Source organism: Mustelus asterias, chromosome 15, assembly GCF_964213995.1.
Source record: "Mustelus asterias chromosome 15, sMusAst1.hap1.1, whole genome shotgun sequence".
Classification (NCBI taxonomy): Eukaryota; Metazoa; Chordata; class Chondrichthyes; order Carcharhiniformes; family Triakidae; genus Mustelus; species Mustelus asterias.
In genome coordinates this window covers 80220525-80242059 of record NC_135815.1, presented here as the reverse complement: position 1 = coordinate 80242059, position 21535 = coordinate 80220525, and the positions used below count along the sequence as shown (strand labels likewise).

The 21535-nt window shown below is 47.5% G+C and overlaps 1 protein-coding gene across 1 annotated transcript in view; it reads left to right on the top strand.

Annotated features, from left to right (window-relative positions):
- Positions 1-704: 704 nt before the first annotated feature.
- syndig1 (synapse differentiation inducing 1) overlaps positions 705-21535 on the top strand; it is a 39974-nt gene continuing 19143 nt past the window's right edge. Inside the window, exons 1-2 of the mRNA XM_078230599.1 lie at positions 705-1286; positions 20910-21047. Of these exons, the coding sequence (XP_078086725.1) occupies positions 804-1286; positions 20910-21047 (621 nt within the window). The 5' untranslated portion in view covers positions 705-803. The remainder of the gene's footprint in view (positions 1287-20909; positions 21048-21535) is intronic.

Genomic DNA, 21535 nt, shown 5'->3' with positions numbered 1-21535 from the left:
ATTGAGTACAGGAGTGGGGACGCTATGTTACAACTGTACAAGACATTGGTAAGGCCACATTTGGAGCACTGCGTACAATTCTGGTCGCCCTGCTACAGGAAGGATGTTAATTAAACCGGAAAGGGTGCAAAAAAATTTACAAGGATGTTACCGGGACTGGAAGCTTTGAATTATGAGGAGAGGTTGGATAGGCTTTTTTCCCTGGAGTGTGGGAGGATAAGGAGGTGACCGTTTAGAGGTTTATAAAATCATGAGGGGCCGAGATAAGGTAAATAGCCAAAGTCTTTTCCCCAGGGTAGGGGAATCTAAAACTAGAGGGCATAGGTTTAAGGTGAGAGGGGAAAGATTTAAAAGGGACCTGAGGGATAACTTTTTCACACTGAAGGTGGTGCGTATATGGAATGAGCTGCCTGAGGAGGTGGTAGAGGCGGGTACAATGACAACATTTAAAAGACATTTGGACAAGTACATGGATGGGAAAGGTTTAGAGGGATACGGGCCAAACGCAGGCGAATGGGACTAGTTCCATTTAGGAAACGTGGTCGGCATGGATGAGTTGGGCCGAAAGGTCTGTCCCTGTACTGTATAACACTGTGACATGATTCTAAAAGGTGGATGGAGAGGTTAGGAGGGCTGTCCGGATTCCTAACCTTATCCCTTGGCTTGCAATGATAAGCAACATAATATTTCTGTTTTCTCAACAGGAAGAAGACCTAAGGGTCGGATGGGCTCCACTTGAATAACTTTTCTTCTTGGGCAGCAGTGGGAATTCTGAGGAAAGTAGGTAGGAGGTAGCAAAGCAAATGGAGGGTCACATGGATCAAGGCAAGGGTTTGAGTCACACAGCTCCTGTGGAGGCTGGGAAGAGGAACGGCCTAATCAACACCAAAGACTTGGCGGCAGACAGCAAGGATGGCCTGGTGCCCCTTTATTCAGCGCCTCAATACCAGGGACACACATTGGGGAGTTTCCCACCTCAGAACTACATAGAGAGGAGCAGGAATGACTCTGGCCAGCAACAGGTCCTCAACCCCAGTACCCTGCAACACACGGTCGACGCCCAGTACCGACCCAGTATCATCTTGTACTCTGAGGGCGTCCTGAGACCCTGGAGCGAGAGCAACAGCTCAGACTGCTGTGAAACTACCTTTATTGAAAGCAGGTCCCCCACAAAGGATGGCCTGGACTATGGAGAAAGCCAATTTATAGACCTGGCAGCAGATGATAGCAAAGTGCAAACCTTGTCTTACGACGTGGAGGATGAGGATGACTTCCAGGAGCTGGAGGTAGGAATCTGTTTCAAAATAGTTATGGGTGGCACGGTGGCACAATGGTTAGCATTGCTGCCTCACAGCGCCAGAGTCCCATGTTCAATTCCGGCCTCGGGTTACTGTCCGTGTGGAGTTTGCACGTTCTCCCCATGTCTGTGTGGGTTTCCTCCAGGTGCTCTGGTTTTCTCCCACAGTCCAAAGATATGATTGGCCATGCTACATTGACCCTAGTGTCAGGGGAATTAGAGGGCAAATGCGTGAAGTTACAGGAATAGGGTGGGATTGTGGTCGGTATAGACTTGATGGGCTGACTGGCCTCCTTCTGTACTGTAGGGATTCTATAATTCTTCAGAATCTAACTACTGGGAGTGGAGGGTAACTTTAAGATAACCTGCCCAATGGGAGAGAGTACGGAATTGGGCCTTGCAAGCCCATTTTACAACCTCGCCTGATTTTACACTCCATTTTTTGTATTCATTCATGGGATATGGGCGTCGCTGGCTGGCCAGCATTTATTGCCCATCCCTAATTGCCCTGTCCAGAGGGCAGCTGAGAATCAACAACATTGTTCTGGAGTCACATGTAGGCCAAACCAGGTAAGGACAGCAGATTTCCTTCCTTAAAGTACATTAGTGAACCAGATGGGTTTTTCTGACAATGGTTTCATGGTTATCAGTAGATTCTTAATTCCAGATATTTTTTTTAATTGAATTCAAATTCCACCATCTGCTGTGGCGGGATTCGAACCTGGGTCACCAGAACATTAGCAGAATTTCTGGATGAATACTCTGGCGATAATATCACTAGGCTGCCCTGAAGTCAATGGAAACACAATCTGTGCTATCAGCTCCCGAGGGAGATGGCGGGGGCGGGGCGGGGGTGTGAACAATAACAACTTGCATTTACGCAGCACCTATGACATCGTTTTTTTTTTAAAGTCCCAAGGTGTTTCACAGAGCTGTTAGAAAATTAAACTTTTAGACCCAGCCCCGGGAGGGGGATAGAGAGCAGGTGACCCAGAATTTTGCCAAAGCTGTAGCCCATAAAGAACCATTGTCAAGGAGGGCAGCGAGGCAGCGAGTTTTCGGGTGGAGTTCCAGAGCTGAAGGCCCAGGCTCCTGAAAGTCAATGATGGGGGTGAAGGAAAATGGAGACCTACTAGGGGCCAGAATTCAAAGAGCGCAGAGATCTCTGAGGATCTCCGAGGACTGGAGGAGGTTACAGAGATGGGGACGTGGGAGGCCAGGAATTTCTTTAACATAATATAAATGAGAAGCAAAGGCACCTTGGCAGAATAATGACAATTGTCATGTACTGAAGGTTGCGGTCGCTGATTACAATATAAGTCTTCCCACATTCAGTAGAGGAACAATGAAAGAGTTTTTTAAAAACATTTTTTTAAATTGCAATTGTGTATTGCTTGTCAGGACCATTGCAAAGCATTTTGCAGCCCAGCGAATACTTTTGAAACGTTATAATCTCGAGAAACAGGGCAGCTAATGAATGCACAGCAAGCTCACGTGACCAGCCATGCAATAATAAGCAGACCATTCGTTTAATCTTGATCAAGGGATAACTGTTGGTCGAAAAACCAAGGAGAGCTGCCCTACTCTTCATCGGATCTTTAATGTCCACCTGAAAGGGCAGGTAGAGTCTCAGTTTAATGTCCCACCCCAAACGACCTCACCAAAGGCAGCGCAGCAGTGTCCGTGTAGATTCAACTCTGTAGTGGGGCTTAAACATGCAGCCTTCCGATGGCTGGGCATTAGTATTACCTAGCCACAACTCTGGTTGTGGCAGATGACAGTAAGAGTTTTAACAACATCAGGTTAAAGTCCAACAGGTTTATTTGGTAGCAAATACCATTAGCTTTCGGAGCGCTGCTCCTTCGTCAGATAGAGTGGAAATGTGCTCTCAAACAGGGCACAGAGACACAAAAATCAAGTTACAGAATACTGATTAGAATGCGAATCCCTACAGCCAAAGACAGGACCCTGTCTGGAGACAATACACATCTCTTTAACCTGTGCTTAATGCTCCCTCCACCCACATTGTCTGTATCTTTAAGATCTGGTTGGTTGTAGGGATTCGCATTCTAATCAGTATTCTGTAACTTGATTTTTGTGTCTCTGTGCCCTGTTTGAGAGCACATATCCACTCCATCTGACGAAGGAGCAGCGCTCCGAAAGCTAATGGTATTTGCTACCAAATAAACCTGTTGGACTTTAACCTGGTGTTGTTAAAACTCTTACTGTGTTCACCCCAGTCCAACGCCGGCATCTCCACATTGTGGCAGATGACACAGTAAGGAGTCTAACAACACCAGGTTAAAGTCCAACAGGTTTATTTGGTAGCAAACACTACCCAGTCCAACGCCGGCATCTCCACATCGTGGCAGATGACACCAGGGGGTCACCCTATCCATTAAACTGAAGCCAGTCAAGAACAGTAATTGTTAGCAAAGCTAGGCTGACGAACTGTTGTGTTAATTAGGTCACCCAATCACCTTTCAGTTCCCACGTTAAATGCTTTTGCCCAGATTGACGTAAACAAAATGAAAGTAAACACCGTCCTGTAATGATATGAAGCAGATTGCCAGTAATGACTGCGTGGGAGCAGAAGCAGGAAGAAGTCATATCAAGGATGTCATTATCTGCCAGAGTTTACTGCGAGGCAGTTTAACTATCTAACCAGCGGACATAGATTGAGGAAAATTGGAAGAAGACCAGGTAAAACATTTATTCAGCACACTTGAGTTATTAGGAGCAGGGGCATACTGCCACGGCACAGTGGTTAGCAGTGCTGTCTCACAGCGCCAGGGATCCGGGTTCGCTTCCCGGCTTGGGCCACTGTCTGTGCGGAGTCTGCACGTTCTCCCCGTGTCTATGTGGGTTTCCTCCGGGTACTCCGGTTTCCTCCCACTGTCCAAAAGATGTGCTGGTTAGGTGCATTGACCATGCAAAGTTCTCCCTCGTGTACCTTAACAGGCTCCAGAGTGTGGCGAGTAGGGGATTGTCACAGTAACTTCACTGCAGTGTGAACACACCTACTTGTGACACTAATAAATAAACTTTAAACTTCTTCCAGTCCCGCTGCTACCAACAGGGTTTCCTATTGTTCACCCCCTCTGCCACCAGGGAACCCACAGCAAGGGGTCAGCCTCGGCTGGACCGGATGATCCTACCAGCAGGTACGGCCAGAAAATCCCACCTTTAATGTGTAAAAATCTGACAACTTTCCTCCCCTCTGCCTATTTTAACTTCTTTCAACTTGCCAAGGCGATGGGCTACTGGTATTATCTGTTAATCCAGAAAATCAGCTAATATTCTGGGGACCCGGGTTCAAATCCCGCCACAGCAGATGGTGGAATTTGAAATCCATTAAAAATATCTGGAATTAAGAATCTACTGATGACCATGAAACCATTGTCGGAAAAACCCATCTGGTTCACTAATGTCCTTTAGGGAAGGAAATCTGTTGTCCTTACCTGGTCTGGCCTACGTGTGACTCTAGGGCCACAGCAATGTGGTTGACTCTCAACTGCGCCTTGAACAAGGGCAACTAGGGATGGGCAATAAATGCTGGCCGGCCAGCAACACCCATTTCCCATGAATGAATGAAAAAATGTTTAGCATCTTTTTAAATGCTTCCAGAATTTCCCTCTTCTCTGCTCTGTCTGAACGTTCATTCCAGGTGTTGATCAGTTTTTATGATAAAGGTATCAGTCTTCAATGTGCGATTTACTCATTTGAACCCACGTCTTACTTTAAATCAAATGCCTAGAGTAATACTCTGGACTTATGCTTTCTACCTCCATGATGCCCATGATTGCGTGCAGTTCTGGTCACCACACTTCCAGAAGGACATGGACATTTTGGAGAGAGTGCAAAAAAGGTTCACCAGGATGTTTTCTGATCTCGAGGGCATTGGCTATGAAGAGAGGTTGAATAAACTAGGATTGTTCTCACTGGAAAATTGGAGGCTGAGTGGAGAGCTGATAGACGTCTACAAAATTATGAGAGGTATAGACAGGGTGGATAGTCAGGAGGTTTTTCCCAGGGTGGAAGTATCAATTACAAGGGGGCACAGGTTCAAAGTGAGGGGGGGAAAGTTTAAAGGAGATGTGCGGGGGAAGTTTTTCATGCAGGGAGTGTTGGATGCCTGGAACGCGCTGCCAGAGGAGGTGGTGGAAGCAGGAACATTAGCAACATTGAAGAAGCATCTGCATGGGTACATGAAAAGGAAGGGAATAGAGGGTTATGGTCCAAGTAAGGGCAGAAGGTTTTCTTTTAGTTTAGTTAGGGCATCATGATCAGCACAGGCTTGGAGGGCCGAAGGGCCTGTTCCTGTGCTGTACTTTTTTTGTTCTTCTTTGTTCTTTGACTCCTATCATGAGGCACAATGGGGCAGCATGGTGACACAGTGGTTAGCACTGCTGCCTCACAGCGCGGTGGCACAGTGGTTAGCACCGCTGCCTCACAGCGCGGTGGCACAGTGGTTAGCACCGCTGCCTCACAGCGCGGTGACACAGTGGTTAGCACCGCTGCCTCACAGCGCGGTGGCACAGTGGTTAGCACCACTGGCTCACAGCATGGTGACACAATGGTTAGCACTGCTGCCTCACAGCATGGTGACACAGTGGTTAGCACCGCTGCCTCACAGCATGGTGACACAGTGGTTAGCACCGCTGCCTCATAGCGCGGTGACACAGTGGTTAGCACCACTGGCTCACAGCATGGTGACACAATGGTTAGCACTGCTGCCTCACAGCATGGTGACACAGTGGTTAGCACTGCTGCCTCACAGCATGGTGACACAGTGGTTAGCACTGCTGCCTCACAGCGCCAGGGACCCGGGATCAGTTCCCAGCTTGGGTCACTGTCTGTGCGGAGTTTGCATGTTCTCCCCGTGTCTGTGTGGGTTTCCTCTGGGTGCTCCGGTTTCCTCTTACAGTCAGAAAGATGTGCTGGTTAAATGCATTGGCTAAATTCTCCCTCAGTGTACGCGAACAGGCAGCAGAGTGTGTGGCGATTAGGGGATTTTCACAGTAACCTCATTGCAGTGTTAGCCTACTCGTGACACAAATAATAAACTTTAAGCTTTACTTTTAATCATTTATTCCTCTCAGATACCACTCCTCCTGGCTAACAAGCCAAAATTTTCCAGTCCATTCATATAACTCAGGCCCTTGCCACTCGGTCATTAGCCTTTGCTTCTTTGGTACTCTGCCTCCAGTTTTAAATGTCTCTCTTGTTAAGACCCAAGCCAGAAACTCCAAGATGTTTTGTAAAGTTAGCCTAGACCCTAAGTTTTACCTTTGATTTTGGCATTGGTAAGCATAAGGTGTTCCACTCCAGGTATGATTCAATTGATCCACCAGGAAGCTTTTATCAAACAAAGTTTATTTAAGAACACAGTTTAAATATAACAAAAAGAATTAACATAACTTTTATCAATTACTAAGTTTAAACATGACACAATATATATAACTCCTGACAGCTAGCTATCTCTGTTGTTCCAAGTCAAACACCAGTCAATGACTTCAGTCTCTGGCAGCTCACTCCATATACGCACCACTCTCTGCATGAAGAAGTAGCCTCACAGGTCCTTTTTGAATCTTGCCCCTCTCACCTTAAACCTGTGCCCTCTAGTTTCAATTCCCCTTCCCTGGGAAAAAGACTATAGCTGGGATTTTACAACCTCGCTCGAGCAAGGCTCATAAATTCTTGCCCGAGGCCAACTGAGAATTCCGTTCTGTGAGCCTCGCCCGCCCCGATAAAATTCCGGCCTATGTGCGTTCATCCTATCTATGCCCCTCATGATTTTATACATCTTAATAAGACCACCTCTCATTCTCCTACGGTTCAAGGAATAAATTCCTAGCCTGGCCAACTTCTCCCTATAACTCAGGCCCACTAGTCCACCAATCTCCACATTAACTCATTGATCCTGATTGTCAGTGTTTCACAAACTCCCTCCCTCACCTCTCTCAGGGGTTAAGTGCTATCTATCCCTGGAGATGTATTTGTTTCTGGTCTATTAAACCTGATTGGTACCTCCATCATTAAAGCCATCATTCTTCCTTGGTTACCTCTGTATTCTGGTCAATATTCATCCTGCATCCAATGTCAGTCAGAGAAATGATCTGCTTGAGAAGATTGCGTGTCTCATGCCTTCCCTTGTGAATATTCACAGGAATCAATAATTCAAAACATTTGTGATGGTCATGTGATCGTTTAAGACACTTGCACCCTTTATGATCCTGAATCCTTCTCTAACTATTCTGACTACAGGGTTGTCAGCCCCTGCCTCAATGTAATAGCCTCATCTGAGTCTGAACAAAGAACAGGACAGCACAGGCCCTTCGGCCCTCCAAGCCCGTGCTGATCATGATGCCTTAACTAAGCTAAAAAAAAACCTTCTGCCCATATTTGGACCATATCCCTCTATTCCCTCCTTATTCATATACCCATCCAGATGCCTCTTAAATGGTGCTAATGTGCCTGCTTCTACCAAGGCCGGAATTGAACACGGGTCCCTGGCACCGTGAGGCAGCAATGCTAACCGCTGTGCCACCGTGTCGCTTATGCCGTATATACAACGTCCAAGTCCCAGGAATTAATTAAAAGAAAACATGAGTGTCTTACAATAATGCTGTGGCAGCGCACCACTCCCCCGCACATCTCGCTTAAACTTTCCCCCTCTCACCTTGAACTTGTGCCCCCTGACACCTCCACCTTGGAAAAAGCCTGTCTATACCTCTCATAATTTTGTAGACCTCTATCAGGTCTCCCCTCAGCCTCCATCTTTCCAGTGAAAACAATCCTAGTTAATTCAACCTCTCCTCATAGCCAACACCCTCGAGACCAGGAAACATCCTGGTGAACCTTCTTTGCACTCTCTCCAAAGAAGGTAATGGATTCAAGTTCCACTTCAGAGATTTGAGTACATAATCCAGGCTGACACTGCAATGTCAGTACTGAGGCAGTGGTGAATGGTTGTCAGTGCCCAGCTTTTGGACTGAACATTAAACCAAGACTGGGTTCCCTCTCAGGTGTATAAAAGATTCCAGGGTGCTATTTCAAGGAAGAACAAGGGAACAATCTCTATGTTCAAAATATATCGCTCATCAAACATCACAATGAGAAATTATCTGGTCCGCCCCACCCCCACCGGCGACATAATCAGGTTCAGACCGAGAAGGGGTGTAAATCTGATTACCATGAATCGAAATACATTTTAACATTACTAACTGGCTTAATGCTGATGCTTCTAGGGGCGTTAGATGATCCCCCGCTGGCGTGACGTCACGCTGACGGGAATCACTATTGGTTTTCAAAAATGGAAACCAGTCGTGATGACCATGGTGGGGACACGGATGTGAGTATAACCCCCAGGTGGTGAGAGACATGGCAGGGCACTGCCCTGGCACTGCCAGGTTGGCAGCAAGGCCAGGGCCAGGGCTTTTAGGGTAGCCCATTGGGGGAGGGGACTTCCCATTATGTGAGGGGTGGAGCAATGGTGGAGAGGTTGTACTTACATGGCAATGGGGAGGTTGGCCGGACACTGAGAATGGGGGAAAGGCGGGGGGGCTGAAGCTGTGTGTGCCCCCAATACTGGCAAATGTGATAGCTGTGTGGCGTGGGGGGTGGACTAATCATTGAGTGGTGTAGGGGAGGTTGGATCTCTTTATTCAAGGGCTGGGGTGATGGTCCCGATGTCTGTTGGGGGGGAAGGAGGGCCTTTAGTATTACTTTGTAATTGGAGCGCCCTTCACTCTCAAGACCGGCTTTTTACTGACAAAATGTCAGAAGGTGTGGAATGAAAACCTGGGCCTGTGTTTAATTTGGTGCCTAGCTCCTCATACTGACAACGCAGAACCTCCTTCCTCATTCTGCCTATGTTTTTGGTACCTACACGGACCACAACCGTTGGATCCTCCCTTCCCCCTGCAAGTTCTTCTCCAGCCCTGAGCAGATGTCCTGAACCCTGGCACTGGGCAGACAACACAGCCGTCTGAACTCTGGCTCTGTGCTGCAGAGAGCAGTGTCAATCCCCCTCACTATACTGTTCCCCTAGGACCACTACATTCCTTTCTGCTCCCCCCACTTGAATGGCTTCCTGTACCACGGTGCCAGGGTCAGTCAGCTCATCCACCCTGTAGCCCCCATTCCCATCCAAACAAGCTGAGAGGACCTCAAAGCTGTTGGACAATGGCAGAGACTGACACTCCTGCCCTCTGAGTCCCCTTACCTGTCTCAGCTGCAGTCACACCCTCCTGTCCCTGACCATATTCCAAACCAGAGGATCCTATCCTAAGGAGTGTGACCACCTCCTGAAACAAGGTGTCCAGGTAACTATCTCCCTCCTTGATATGTCGCACTGTCTGCAGCTTAGCCTCCAACTCGGTGACTCTGAGCCAAATCTTACTTGCTGCAGACATGCTTGCCCTGGATAACACTGGTATCCATGAGCTGCCGCGTACCACATCACCTGTCCTGCCATACTTATAATTAATTACTTAACTATTTTATTCAATTACTTATTTGCTTTTGGATATTTATTAATCTCATCACAAATTTGGTACCATTTTAAACCTTTCGAAAATAGACCACTTACCGGATGTTCACCAGATACACCAGACACAAATGTGAGGTAATGCATTTTGGAAGGTCTAATACAGGTAGGAAATATACAGTAAATGGCAGAACCCTTAAGAGTATTGATAGGCAAAGGGATCTGGGTGCACAGGTACACAGGTCACTGAAAGTGGCAATGCAGGTGGAGAAGGTAGTCAAGAAGGCATACGGCATGTTTGCTTTCATCGGCCGGGGTATTGAGTTTAAAAATTGGCAAGTCATGTTGCATCTTTATAGAACCTTAGTTAGGCCGCACTTGGAATATAGTGTTCAATTCTGGTCGCCACACTACCAGAAGGATGTGGAGGCTTTGGAGAGGGTACAGAAAAGATTTACCAAGATGTTGCCTGGTATGGAGGGCATTAGCTATGAGGAGAGGTTGGAGAAACTTGGTTTGTTCTCACTGGAATGATGGAGGTTGAGGGGCTACCTGATAGAAGTCTACAAGATTATGCGAGGCATGGACAGAATGGATAGTCAGAAGCTTTTTCCCAGGGTGGAAGAGTCAATTACTAGGGGGCATAGGTTTAAGGTGCGAGGGGCAAGGTTTAAAGGAGATGTACGAGGCAGATTTTTTTACACAGAGAGTAGTGGGTGCCGGGAACTCATTGCCGGGGGAGGTAGTGGAAGCGGATACAGTAAGGATTTTTAAGGGGCGTCTTGACAAATACATGAACAGGATGGGAAAAGAGGGATATGGTCCCCGGAAGGGTAAGGGGTTTTAGTTAAGTCAGGCAGCATGGTCAGTGCAGGCTTGGAGGGCCGAAGGGCCCGTTCCTGTGCTGTAATTTTCTTTGTTCTTTGTTCTTTGTGCTACTCACCAACAACTCGCTTATTCCAATATAGTAGAGCAGAATCCAATTTCTAGTGGGTAAAAAAACAAAGGAGTACCTCCCTCCCCTTCTCATCAAACTCCTCAACTCAACAACCTTCACACTCTGTTGAGGTTGCACTCCCATTAACACATATTACGCCTGTAATAGAATATTTATTTGCTGTATTAACATACAAATTAACTACAGAGTCGTTCAAAAAACGTTTGGGGCGGGATCTTTCCGGCCGCGCTCGCTCCAAGTCCGGAGAATCCCACCCGAGCTCAACAGACCTTTGCATGGTCCACTTCCAGCATGCCACGATTCCCATGGTGGGCAGGACGGGAAAATTCTGCCCCTGGTTTTCGGATGTGTTTGGTTTTCGGATGTGTGGATAAAGGATACTTGACCAATACAAACGATTGGTCTAGTTGGACCAAGGAGCGGCACAGGCTTGGAGGGCCAAAGGGCCTGTTTCCTGTGCTGTACTGTTCTTTGTTCTTTGTTCTTTGGTTCGTCGGGTGGGATTTTCCAGTCCTGCCCACCAGCGGGACATTCCTGTCCCACAAAAGTCAAACCCCCACCACGGGTTCCCCAGCAGTGGGATGGGCAAGCCATGCAAAACACCCTAGACATCAGCGGGACTGGAAGCCAACGGCGTGCTGCCTCCATTGCAGGAAAACCTGCTGGGTGGGGAGAGAGCTGGGAGGGTGGGTCTTGGAAATTTCCAACTGGATCCCAGATCATTTCCAAGCCATTCAGTCCTAGACACCACCACCCATGTAAGAGATAAGATGCAGAGTCATCAAAATCATGCTCAGGCTATAAGGACTCAATTACAGGTTGCCTAGATTAGCCTTGTATTCTCTTGAGTATAATAGGTCCAGGTGTTTAAGATGATTATGCAGCAAACTATCTATTTCCTCTGGTGGGAGTCCAGACAAGCAGCGCAACTTTCAAATTGGAGCTAAGTAGAGTGGTCAGGAAGCACTTCCTCACATAAAGAGAGGTGGAAATCTGGAACCCTCCCCACGCAACACCAACACAAAAAAAGTCTGTTCAAGCTGGATAAATTAAAAATGTTCAACCTGAGGATAATAGACGTTTGATAAACAAACAGACTGAGGGATATGGGACTTATGCCTTTAAGGAATAGCAGTATGACATCACTTTAAAGGAACTGTGTCATGTGATCCAGCCTCAGTTTCGCTTTGGCCTGGAGCAGAGCACAAACACACAGTTCTGCAGCTCTGATCTCTTCATGCTTTCGATCCATTTGTACATCTTCACATGTTCCTAGAATTAATAAATGAACCCACAACGCATTTGCACAATCCCTTATGAATGATTGGTTCCTTGTATACCTTTATAAAGCAAACGGCTGAACTTTAGTCAGGTAAATGGCGGTAGGATCCAGATTAGCCTTGATCTCATTGAATGGCAAAGTAGGTTTGGGGGGCTAAATGAGTTGTTCCTCCATTCCAATCATTTTATGGTCATTGCTCTGTGAAGATGTCACAATTTCCATCATCTGTACGCTGCTTGAGTCACTAATAAACGCCAGGTCAAGGTGAACACTTGCGCCAGAATTCTACCGCCCCACCCGCCATGGAATCGGAGCAGGTGAGAGGCAGACAATGGAAATGTCCTCGGGCAAGATTTTCCCGTCTCGGGTTGAGCGAAGCTGTAAAGTCCAACCCTTCCACTTGGAGCTACCTCGAAGCAATAGGTCATGAAGCAGTCATGCATTGCATTTACTGACCCTCACTCAATACTATTGGGCTTTTCCCAGTTTCCTATTAAAATTACTTTCCTATTCTCACAATGCTATTTTACTTCTTCACAACAATCTTCCTTATGCCAGCCTGCCAGTGTGCATGGTACACCTGGAGACAAATTTTCCTCTTTGAGGTGGGCACAGCAGGTCTGGAGGTTTCCTGACCTAACAATCGCACCTACTGAGTGGCTATGCCTGCCCACATTGGTGGGTGGCAGGGATGGGATAGAGAGGGGACCACCACCTCCCAAAACAGGCCCAAAGTGGAAATGGAGGTGGACAGATTAGAAGCCCCACCTCCATTCACTAGGACAGCGGCCCAGTTCTGTACATGAGTGTTAAGTACCCAAACCCTCATCCCTCAACCCCCTCACCTCCCTCAACCCCCCATGCCCCCTCCAGACACTTCGTTCACCCTCTATAACCACCCTGTCCCCCAATATCCCTCTATGCCCTCTCCCACTCTGTATCTGCCCATTCCCATTCACTCAGTATCCACGATGGACAGAACTCATGAGCCCTCTACTTACAGGGGAAAGTCTCTTCAGATACTCATGAAACTGTCAAAATACAATCTCACCAGACATCATGTGGTTCTATTTCAATCTGCAACCATGTGTATCTCATGTAATTTAGCTGATTGAATAGAAATCCAGAAACAGTCTTCAAATAGAGTGCTTTCTGCCATTTTGTAAGAAAAGCGATACATTTTTTATATTCCTTCTTATTATCAATTCAGCTAAAACTGTAACGTAGAAAAAAATGGGATGTGATAATGTGAGGCATGCCACAGACGCCACATTGTGATGGTTGTAGCACACACACTGAATCATAGAATCCCTATAGTGCAGGAAGACACCATTCGGCCCATCGAGCTTGCACCAACAACAATCCTACCCAAGCCCAATCCCCGTAACCCCACGTATTAACCCTGCTAACCTTCCTGACTCTAAGGGGGCAATTTATCATGGCCAATCAACCTTACCCGCACATCTTTGGAGTGTGGAAGGAAACCAGAGCTCCCAGAGGAAACCCACGCAGACACGGGGAGAACATGCAAACTCCACACATTCACCCGAGGTCAAAATTGAACCCGGGTCCCTGGCGCTGTGAGGCAGCAGTGCTCACCACTGTGCCATCGTGCACCCCATGGCTGCCGTAAATACACAGATCATGGCGTTAATCAATATTCGATAGTGACTTGATTCCAGTGGTACCGTTCTGGAACTCACCCTCCAACTGATGCCCTCTCTTAAACTTGCACAGCTGCACACACAGGAGGAAGGTCACCCCCGCACCCCACCCCGAACCCCCCCCCCCCCCCCACCTCAACCTCTAAGGGATCATCACCTGCTTATAGATAAACTGCCGATTAATTACCTCTGGCTGTAACTTCAATTACACAAATGCATGGATCTTTCAGTTTATAGCCAGTCACAAAGTCTGTGAGGAGTGGAGTGTTGGGTGCTTGCTATAGGGGGAGTACAGTGAAGGTTCACCTGGCTGCTTCCTGGGATGGCAGATCTGTCATATGAGGAGAGACTAAGTCAGTTAGGATTATATTCACTGAAGTTTAGAAGAGTGAGAGGGGATCTAATAGAAACTTATAAAATTCTAACAGGGTTAGACAGAGTAGATTCAGAAAAAATGTTCTCAATGGTGGGGGAGTCCAGAACTAGGGGTCATAGTTTGAGGAAAAAGGGTAGGGCTGAGTTGAGGAGAAACTTGTTCACCCAGAGAGTGATGAATGTGTGGAATTCACTGCCACAGAAAATAGTTGAGGCCGAAATATTGTGTGATTTCAAGAAGAAATTAGATATAGCTCTTGGGGCTAAAAGGATCAAGAAACATGGGGGGAAGGGGGGATCAGGGTATTGAATTTGATGATCAACCATGATCAAAATGAATGGCAGAGCAGGCTCGAAGGGCCGAATGGCCTACTCCTGCTTTTATTCTCTATGTTTTAGGTACATTGTTTTAGATAGTGTGGAGGAGTGTGCCTCTCCAGGGGTAAGACACAGTGACCAGGTCACTGGCACACAGTCAGGCTCTGTGGCCCGGAAAGGGAAGAGAGGGGTTAGGAGAGCGATAGTGGTGGGGGATGCGTCAGTTAGAGGGACAGACAGGCGATTCTGTGGGGGCGAACGGGACTCCAGGATGGTAGTCTGCCTACCTGGTGCTGGGGCCACGGATGTCTCCGAGCGGATAGGAGGCATATTAAAAGGGGAAGATAAAGAAACGGATGTCATTATACACATTGGTGGAAATGACGTAGATAGGAAGAGTAGGGGGGTCCTAAGAGAGCAATTCAGGGAGTTGGGAAATAGGTTACAAAGTAGGGTCACTAGGGTGGCCATCTCTGGGCTGCTCCCAATGCCTCGTGCCAGTGAGGCTAAGAATAGGGAATTGGTTCAAATGAATGCCTGGCTAAAGGACTGGTCCAGGAGGGAGGGCTTTATTTTCATAGACCAATGGGAAGTTTTCAGGAGAGGATGGCACCTGTACAAGAGGGAGGGGTCACAACTAAGTTGGAAGGGCACAAATATCCTGGCTGGGAGCTTTGCTAATGCAGTTCGGGGGGGTTTAAACTAGTATGGCAGGGGGGTGGGGATCAAACTATTAGGTCTATAAGTGTGGTGGCTGGGGACGAGCTTGGGGCTGGGACAAGGCTGGCAAAGAAGAAGAGCACTCTGGGGGAGGACGACCTCACTGAGCCTGGGGGTCTGGAGTGCTTATACTTCAATGCAAGGAGCATAGCAGATAAAACAGACGAACTTGGGGCCTTAATGCGCACGAGGAATTTGGATGTGGTTGCGGTGACAGAGACTTGATTGAAAGAGGGACAGGACTGGCAGCTGAATATTCCAGGGTACAAGTGTTTTAGGCGAGACAGAGGAGGGGCCAAAAGAGGTGGGGGAGTAGCAGTATTGGTTGGAGAGCATATTACAGCGGTGCAGAGGGAGGACAATTCGGAGGAGTCGTGTAGCGAGTCACTCTGGGTGGAGCTTAGAAACAGGAAAGGCGCAGTCACTATGTTGGGGGTGTACTACAGGCCCCCCAACAGCCCAAGGGAAGTGGAAGAATGGATATGTCAGGAGATACTGGATAGGTGCAGGAAATATAGGGTTGTTGTAGTGGGAGACTTCAATTTCCCTGGTATAGACTGGAAATCGCTGAGGGCAGGGACTCTGGATGGGGAGGAATTTGTAAAATGTGTACAGGAGGGTTTGTTGGAACAATATGTGGAGAGCCCAACTAGAGAGGGGGCTATACTGGACCTGGTACTGGGGAATGAGCCCGGTCAGGTCTTCAAAGTTTTGGTTGGGGAACATGTGGCAAATAGTGACCACAATTCTGTTAGCTTTAGGATAGTGATGGAAAAGGATGAGTGGTGTCCCAAGGGGAAGGTGTTGGATTGGGGGAAGGCTAACTTTATTGGGATCAGGCAGAAATTGGCAGCTCTTGATTGGGAGAGGCTGTTTGAGGGTAAATCCACATCTGGTATGTGGCAGTCTTTTAAGGAACGGTTGTTAGGGCTACAGGACAAGCATGTGCCTGTAAAAAAGAAGGATAGGAAGGGTAGGATTAGAGAACCGTGGATAACCAGGGAAATTGAGGGACTGGTCAAAAGGAAAAGAGAGGCGTATGTTAGGTCCAAGCAGCTAAAAACGGAGGGAGCTCTGGAGGAGTACAATGAAAGTAGGAAAATACTCAAACGGGGAATTAGAAGAGCAAAAAGGGGTCACGAAATGTTCTTGGCAGACAGGATTAAGGAGAATCCCAAGGCATTTTATTCATACGTTAGGAACAAAAGGGTTGTTAGGGAAAAAATCGGACCTCTCAGGGACAAAAGTGGGGACTTATGCTTGGAGCCCAAAGAGGTAGGGGAGATCCTAAATGAATACTTTGCGTCGGTATTCACAAAGGAGAGGGATGTGTTGACTGGGAGTGTCTCGGAGGGGAGTGTTGAACCGTTGGAGAAAATCTCCATTACAAAGGAGGAAGTGTTAGGTTTGTTAGAGAATATAAAGACTGACAAATCCCCAGGGCCTGATGGAATCTATCCAAGGCTGCTCAGGGAGACGAGAGGTGAAATCGTTGGGCCTCTGACGCAAATCTTTGTCTCGTCACTGGACACAGGTGAGGTCCCAGAGGATTGGAGGATAGCCAATGTGGTCCCGTTATTTAAGAAGGGTAGGAAGGATAACCCGGGTAATTATAGGCCGGTGAGCTTGACGTCCGTGGTGGGGAAGTTGTTGGAGAAGATTCTTAAAGATAGGATGTATGCGCATTTAGAAAGGAATAAACTCATTAACGATAGTCAACATGGTTTTGTGAGAGGGAGGTCATGCCTCACTAACCTGGTGGTGTTTTTTGAAGAAGTGACCAAAATGGTTGACGAAGGAAGGGCCGTGGATGTTGTCTATATGGACTTTAGTAAAGCGTTTGACAAAGTCCCTCATGGTAGGCTAGTGAAAAAGGTTGGATCCCATGGGATAAAGGGGGAGGTGGCTAGATGGGTGGAGAACTGGCTTGGTCATAGAAGACAGAGGGTGGTAGTGGAAGGGTCTTTTTCCGGCTGGAGGCCTGTGACTAGTGGTGTACCGCAGGGCTCTGTATTGGGACCTCTGCTGTTTGTGATTTATATAAATGATCTGGAAGAAGGAGTAACTGGGGTGATCAGTAAGTTTGCGGACGACACAAAACTGGCAGGACTTGCAGATAGTGAGGAACATTGTCAGAGGCTACAGAAGGATATAGATAGGCTGGAAATTTGGGCAAGGAAATGGCAGATGGAGTTCAATCCTGATAAATGCGAAGTGATGCATTTTGGTGGGAATAATGTAGGGAGGAGCTACACGATAAATGGAAGAACCATAAAGGGTGTAGAGACGCAGAGGGACCTGGGTGTGCAAGTCCACAGATCCTTGAAGGTGACGTCACAGGTGGAGAAGGTGGTGAAGAAGGCATATGGCATGCTTGCCTTTATAGGACGGGGCATAGAGTATAAAAGTTGGGGTCTGATATTGCAGATGTATAGAACGTTGGTTCGGCCGCATTTGGAATACTGCGTCCAGTTCTGGTCGCCACACTACCAGAAGGACGTGGAGGCTTTGGAGAGAGTACAGAGGAGGTTTACCAGGATGTTGCCTGGTATGGAGGGGCTTGGTTATGAGGAGAGATTGGGGAAACTGGGGTTGTTCTCCTTGGAAAGACGGAGGATGAGGGGAGACTTAATAGAGGTGTATAAAATTATGAAAGGCATAGATAGGGTGAACGGTGGGAAGCTTTTCCCCGGGTCGGTGGTGACGTTCACGAGGGGTCATAGGTTCAAGGTGAAGGGGGGGAGGTTTAACACAGATATCAGAAGGACATATTTCACACAGAGGGTCGTGGGGGCCTGGAATGTGTTGCCGGGCAAGGTGGTGGAGGCGGACACACTGGGAACGTTTAAGACTTATCTAGACAGCTATATGAACGGAGTGGGAATGGAGGGATACAAAAGAGTGGTCTAGTTTGGACCAGGGAGCGGCGCGGGCTAATTGTTCCTGGTTTCTCGTTTCAAGGCTTCATTCTATGATCATCTTGCTGGTGCCAGTACAGAGCGAGACTGCGGATAGTTGGGAACCTGTCTCGGGGGCAGGGAATTCATATGGTGTTCGTGGAAGTGGAAATGACTAGGGTTTGGAAGCATTTTCCGATCAGGGCCATTGTGATCTCCTGGACTCGTTTCGATCGCCTCAGGGGGTCGGAGAGGAATTTCCCAGATTTTTTTTTTCCCCATATTGGCCCTGGGGTTTTTCACTCTGGGTTTTCGCCTCTCCCTGGAGATCACATGGTCTGGAATGGGGGGGTGGGGGTGAGTTAACAGGTTGTAATGAACAAAGCATCGTAGCTGTGAGGGACAGCTCGGTGGATAGGATATTGGTATGTAGATAGGCTGGAAAACTGGGCGGGGATCCTGGATTCAGGATTCAATCCTGGACCGGGGAGCGGCGCGGGCTTGGAGGGCCGAAGGGCCTGTTCCTGTGCTGTATTGTTCTTTGTTCTTTGTTCTTTGTTTCTATGAAAGAGTTCTTGCTGACTCCAAGGCTTCTGCATAAACCAGTTGCTCCTGGCATGAGTTCACTCATAGCCATTCCCCTGGGAACACAGCATGACTTGGAGAATGAGCAAAGGTCACACAGAAGCTACTGGAAGAGAAAAGAGGAGGGGGGGGGGTCTCAGTGGGAGGCCATATTCACCCCCGGGGCATGCTGGGAACAATTCCTCTTCTGAATCCCAGTGAGGGAAAATATTTGTAATTTCTGCACTTTGGTAAGGAGGCCCTCACTGAAATCTGCTACCATTGAGACCACTGAGCAGGGCATGGGTGGCATTGCCAGTGGCTGTGAAGTGACCATGTTGATGAATGTTCTGCATCCTGCTCCCCCATGTTGCAGTTGGGAATATTTGCAGTATCTCACAATCTGCCACTCACTGTTGTTTAAGGGAAGTCACTGGCAATCACTATTAATCGAGAGATGTCGTCGGGGGTTCAGGGAGTCAGGGGGGTAGTTGGAAGGTGTTCAAGGGTTCAGGAGGTAGTTTGGGGTCAGGGGTTCAGGGAGTCGGAGGGTAATCAGGAGGTGGTGGGGGGAGGGGTCGAGAGTATATTTTGGAGTTTGCAGGTTCAGGAGGTAGTCGGGGTTGGATGTAGTCAGATAGTTGAGGATTCAGGGGGCAGTGACGGGGTCCTGGAGCAGTGGCCGGTCAGGGGGCTAGTTGCCGGTCGGAGGGGGTCAGGGATCAGTGAGTGATTTGGGGGACATTCTGTAGCTACCTATGTGTTAAACCAGGATTTTTCTGTCTAACATTCGAAACTGACAATATGGAGACCAGAACATCTGGGCCGGAATTCTCCAGCCATTCATGCTGGCGGGATTCTCCGGTCCCCCCAGCAGCGCAACCCCACCCGCAGATTTCCCGCCAGTGTGGGGTGATATCAATGGGAATTCCCATTGACAGCAGCGAGACCGGAGAATCCCACCATTGGCAAACAACGCGCCACCTCCCACCGGCAGGAAACACGCTGTTAGAGGCCAAAGAATCTTCCTCCTGGTGTCCTAGTCAGTCAAATTTATATGTTGATTAAAAGGATTATCCAACACCCTTTGAAGTTAATTCAAATCAAACCAGGAGGCTACATGGTCAAACGTTACCTCATTAGTGACACCAAGCAAAGAAAACCTTCACAAAGCTGCCTTTCTATGATCAATCCTTACTTGTGAATAAATTGGCTATTCTAATGTGTATGCCTCTTAAATAACATCCTCGCCCCTCTATTCCGATATAAAGGATTAAATAGGGATCTATTGCATTGCTGTCTCAGTTTCTCCCGACATTGGAGGTGTGAGATTAGCTAAACAAAACTCGTGAACAAATGGGAAAAAGAAAGTTGCAAATTGGATGATTTAAGTCAGTAGTTGTTGGCACCAGTTCATTATTTTAAATTGTGTAATAGAGTGGTTTTCAAATGACCAGCCGCTTCATGACAGTCCTCATTATCCCAAGCCTCATGATGTGACAGTCTACCCCTCAAGTGTGCATTGACTGCATCAATAATGCCTCTGTCTCAATAGGCCCAGAATTGACGCATATTTGAGATTTTTCCTCCCTAAAAGAATTCATCTGAGACTGGCAAACATGCTCCCTTTAATCACTTAAATGTCCCTCAATCTAGACTTCATTCTTATAGATATCAAACTGTGCCATAGAATCATAGATTCCTAGAATCATAGAATCCTTACAGTGCAGAAGAGGCCATTTGGCCCATCAAGTCTGATACTCTGACGGAGTATAGGCCTATCCCCGTATAGGCCTATAGGCCTATCCCCGTAACCTCACACATTTACCATGGCTAATCCCCCTAACCTACTCATGTTGGGACACTAAGGGACAATTTAGCATGGCCAATCTACCTAACCTGCACATCTTTGGACTGTGGGAGGAAACCGGAGCACTCGGAGGAAACCCACGCAGACATTGGGAGAACGTGCAAACTCCACACAGACAATCACCCAAGACTGGAATTGAACCCGGGTTCCTGCTGCTATGAGGCAGCAGTGCTAACCACTGTGCCAGCGTGCTGACGTGCCACCATGCCAATGGTTCTATATCACTTAGCCTTCTGTTTAGTAGATATCTCTGATTAACAGTGACTGGCATTGAGAATTCCTGCATATCCCAGAGGTTGGCATTGAAGTGCATGTTGGAAGCCTCTGTAACACAAAACAGAATGCGTCGCAATTTAATCATGAATTTATTAACTCTTTAATTTGGTCTTGGATTTTTTCACTAACCCAATGCTTTTATGATGAACGATGGAATATGTAATTAACCGGATGCTTTGCCTTTTGATTCCATGCAGAGTGATTACTCGAGTGAGACAGAAAGTGAGGACAATTTCCTAATGATACCACCCAGGGATCATCTGGGTCTCAGCGTCTTCTCCATGCTGTGCTGCTTCTGGCCTTTGGGAATCGCTGCCTTCTATCTTTCACACGAAGTAAGTAGGGGTGGAAGGTCACAAGGACTGCTTTAGAAATGAAGGAAGCATCACATTTCATCCTCAAACATAGGAGTGACCCATTGATTACCAATGTTTTATTAAATAGCAGCAACTCCTTCAGCTCAATGTATCTTGTTAGATCAAAACTCATGAAGCTACTCTTGATTGTTTTGATTCACGAGTTAATCTCTGTCCTGACGGGTGTGTTGTCTACCCAAAATACTACTTACCCACTTAGTAGTATTTTGAAGCATAGAACCGCAGAATCCCTACAGCGCAAAAGGAATCTATTCAGCCCATTGAGTCTGTACTGACTCTCTGAAAGTGCATCTTACGTAGGCCCACCTCCCCACCCTATCCGCATAACTCTGCTCCTTCACCATGGCCAATCCCCCTAACCTACACATCTTTGGAAATGAGGGGCAATTTAGCATGGTCAATCCACCTAACCTACACATCTTTGGACACTAAGGGGCAATTTGTCA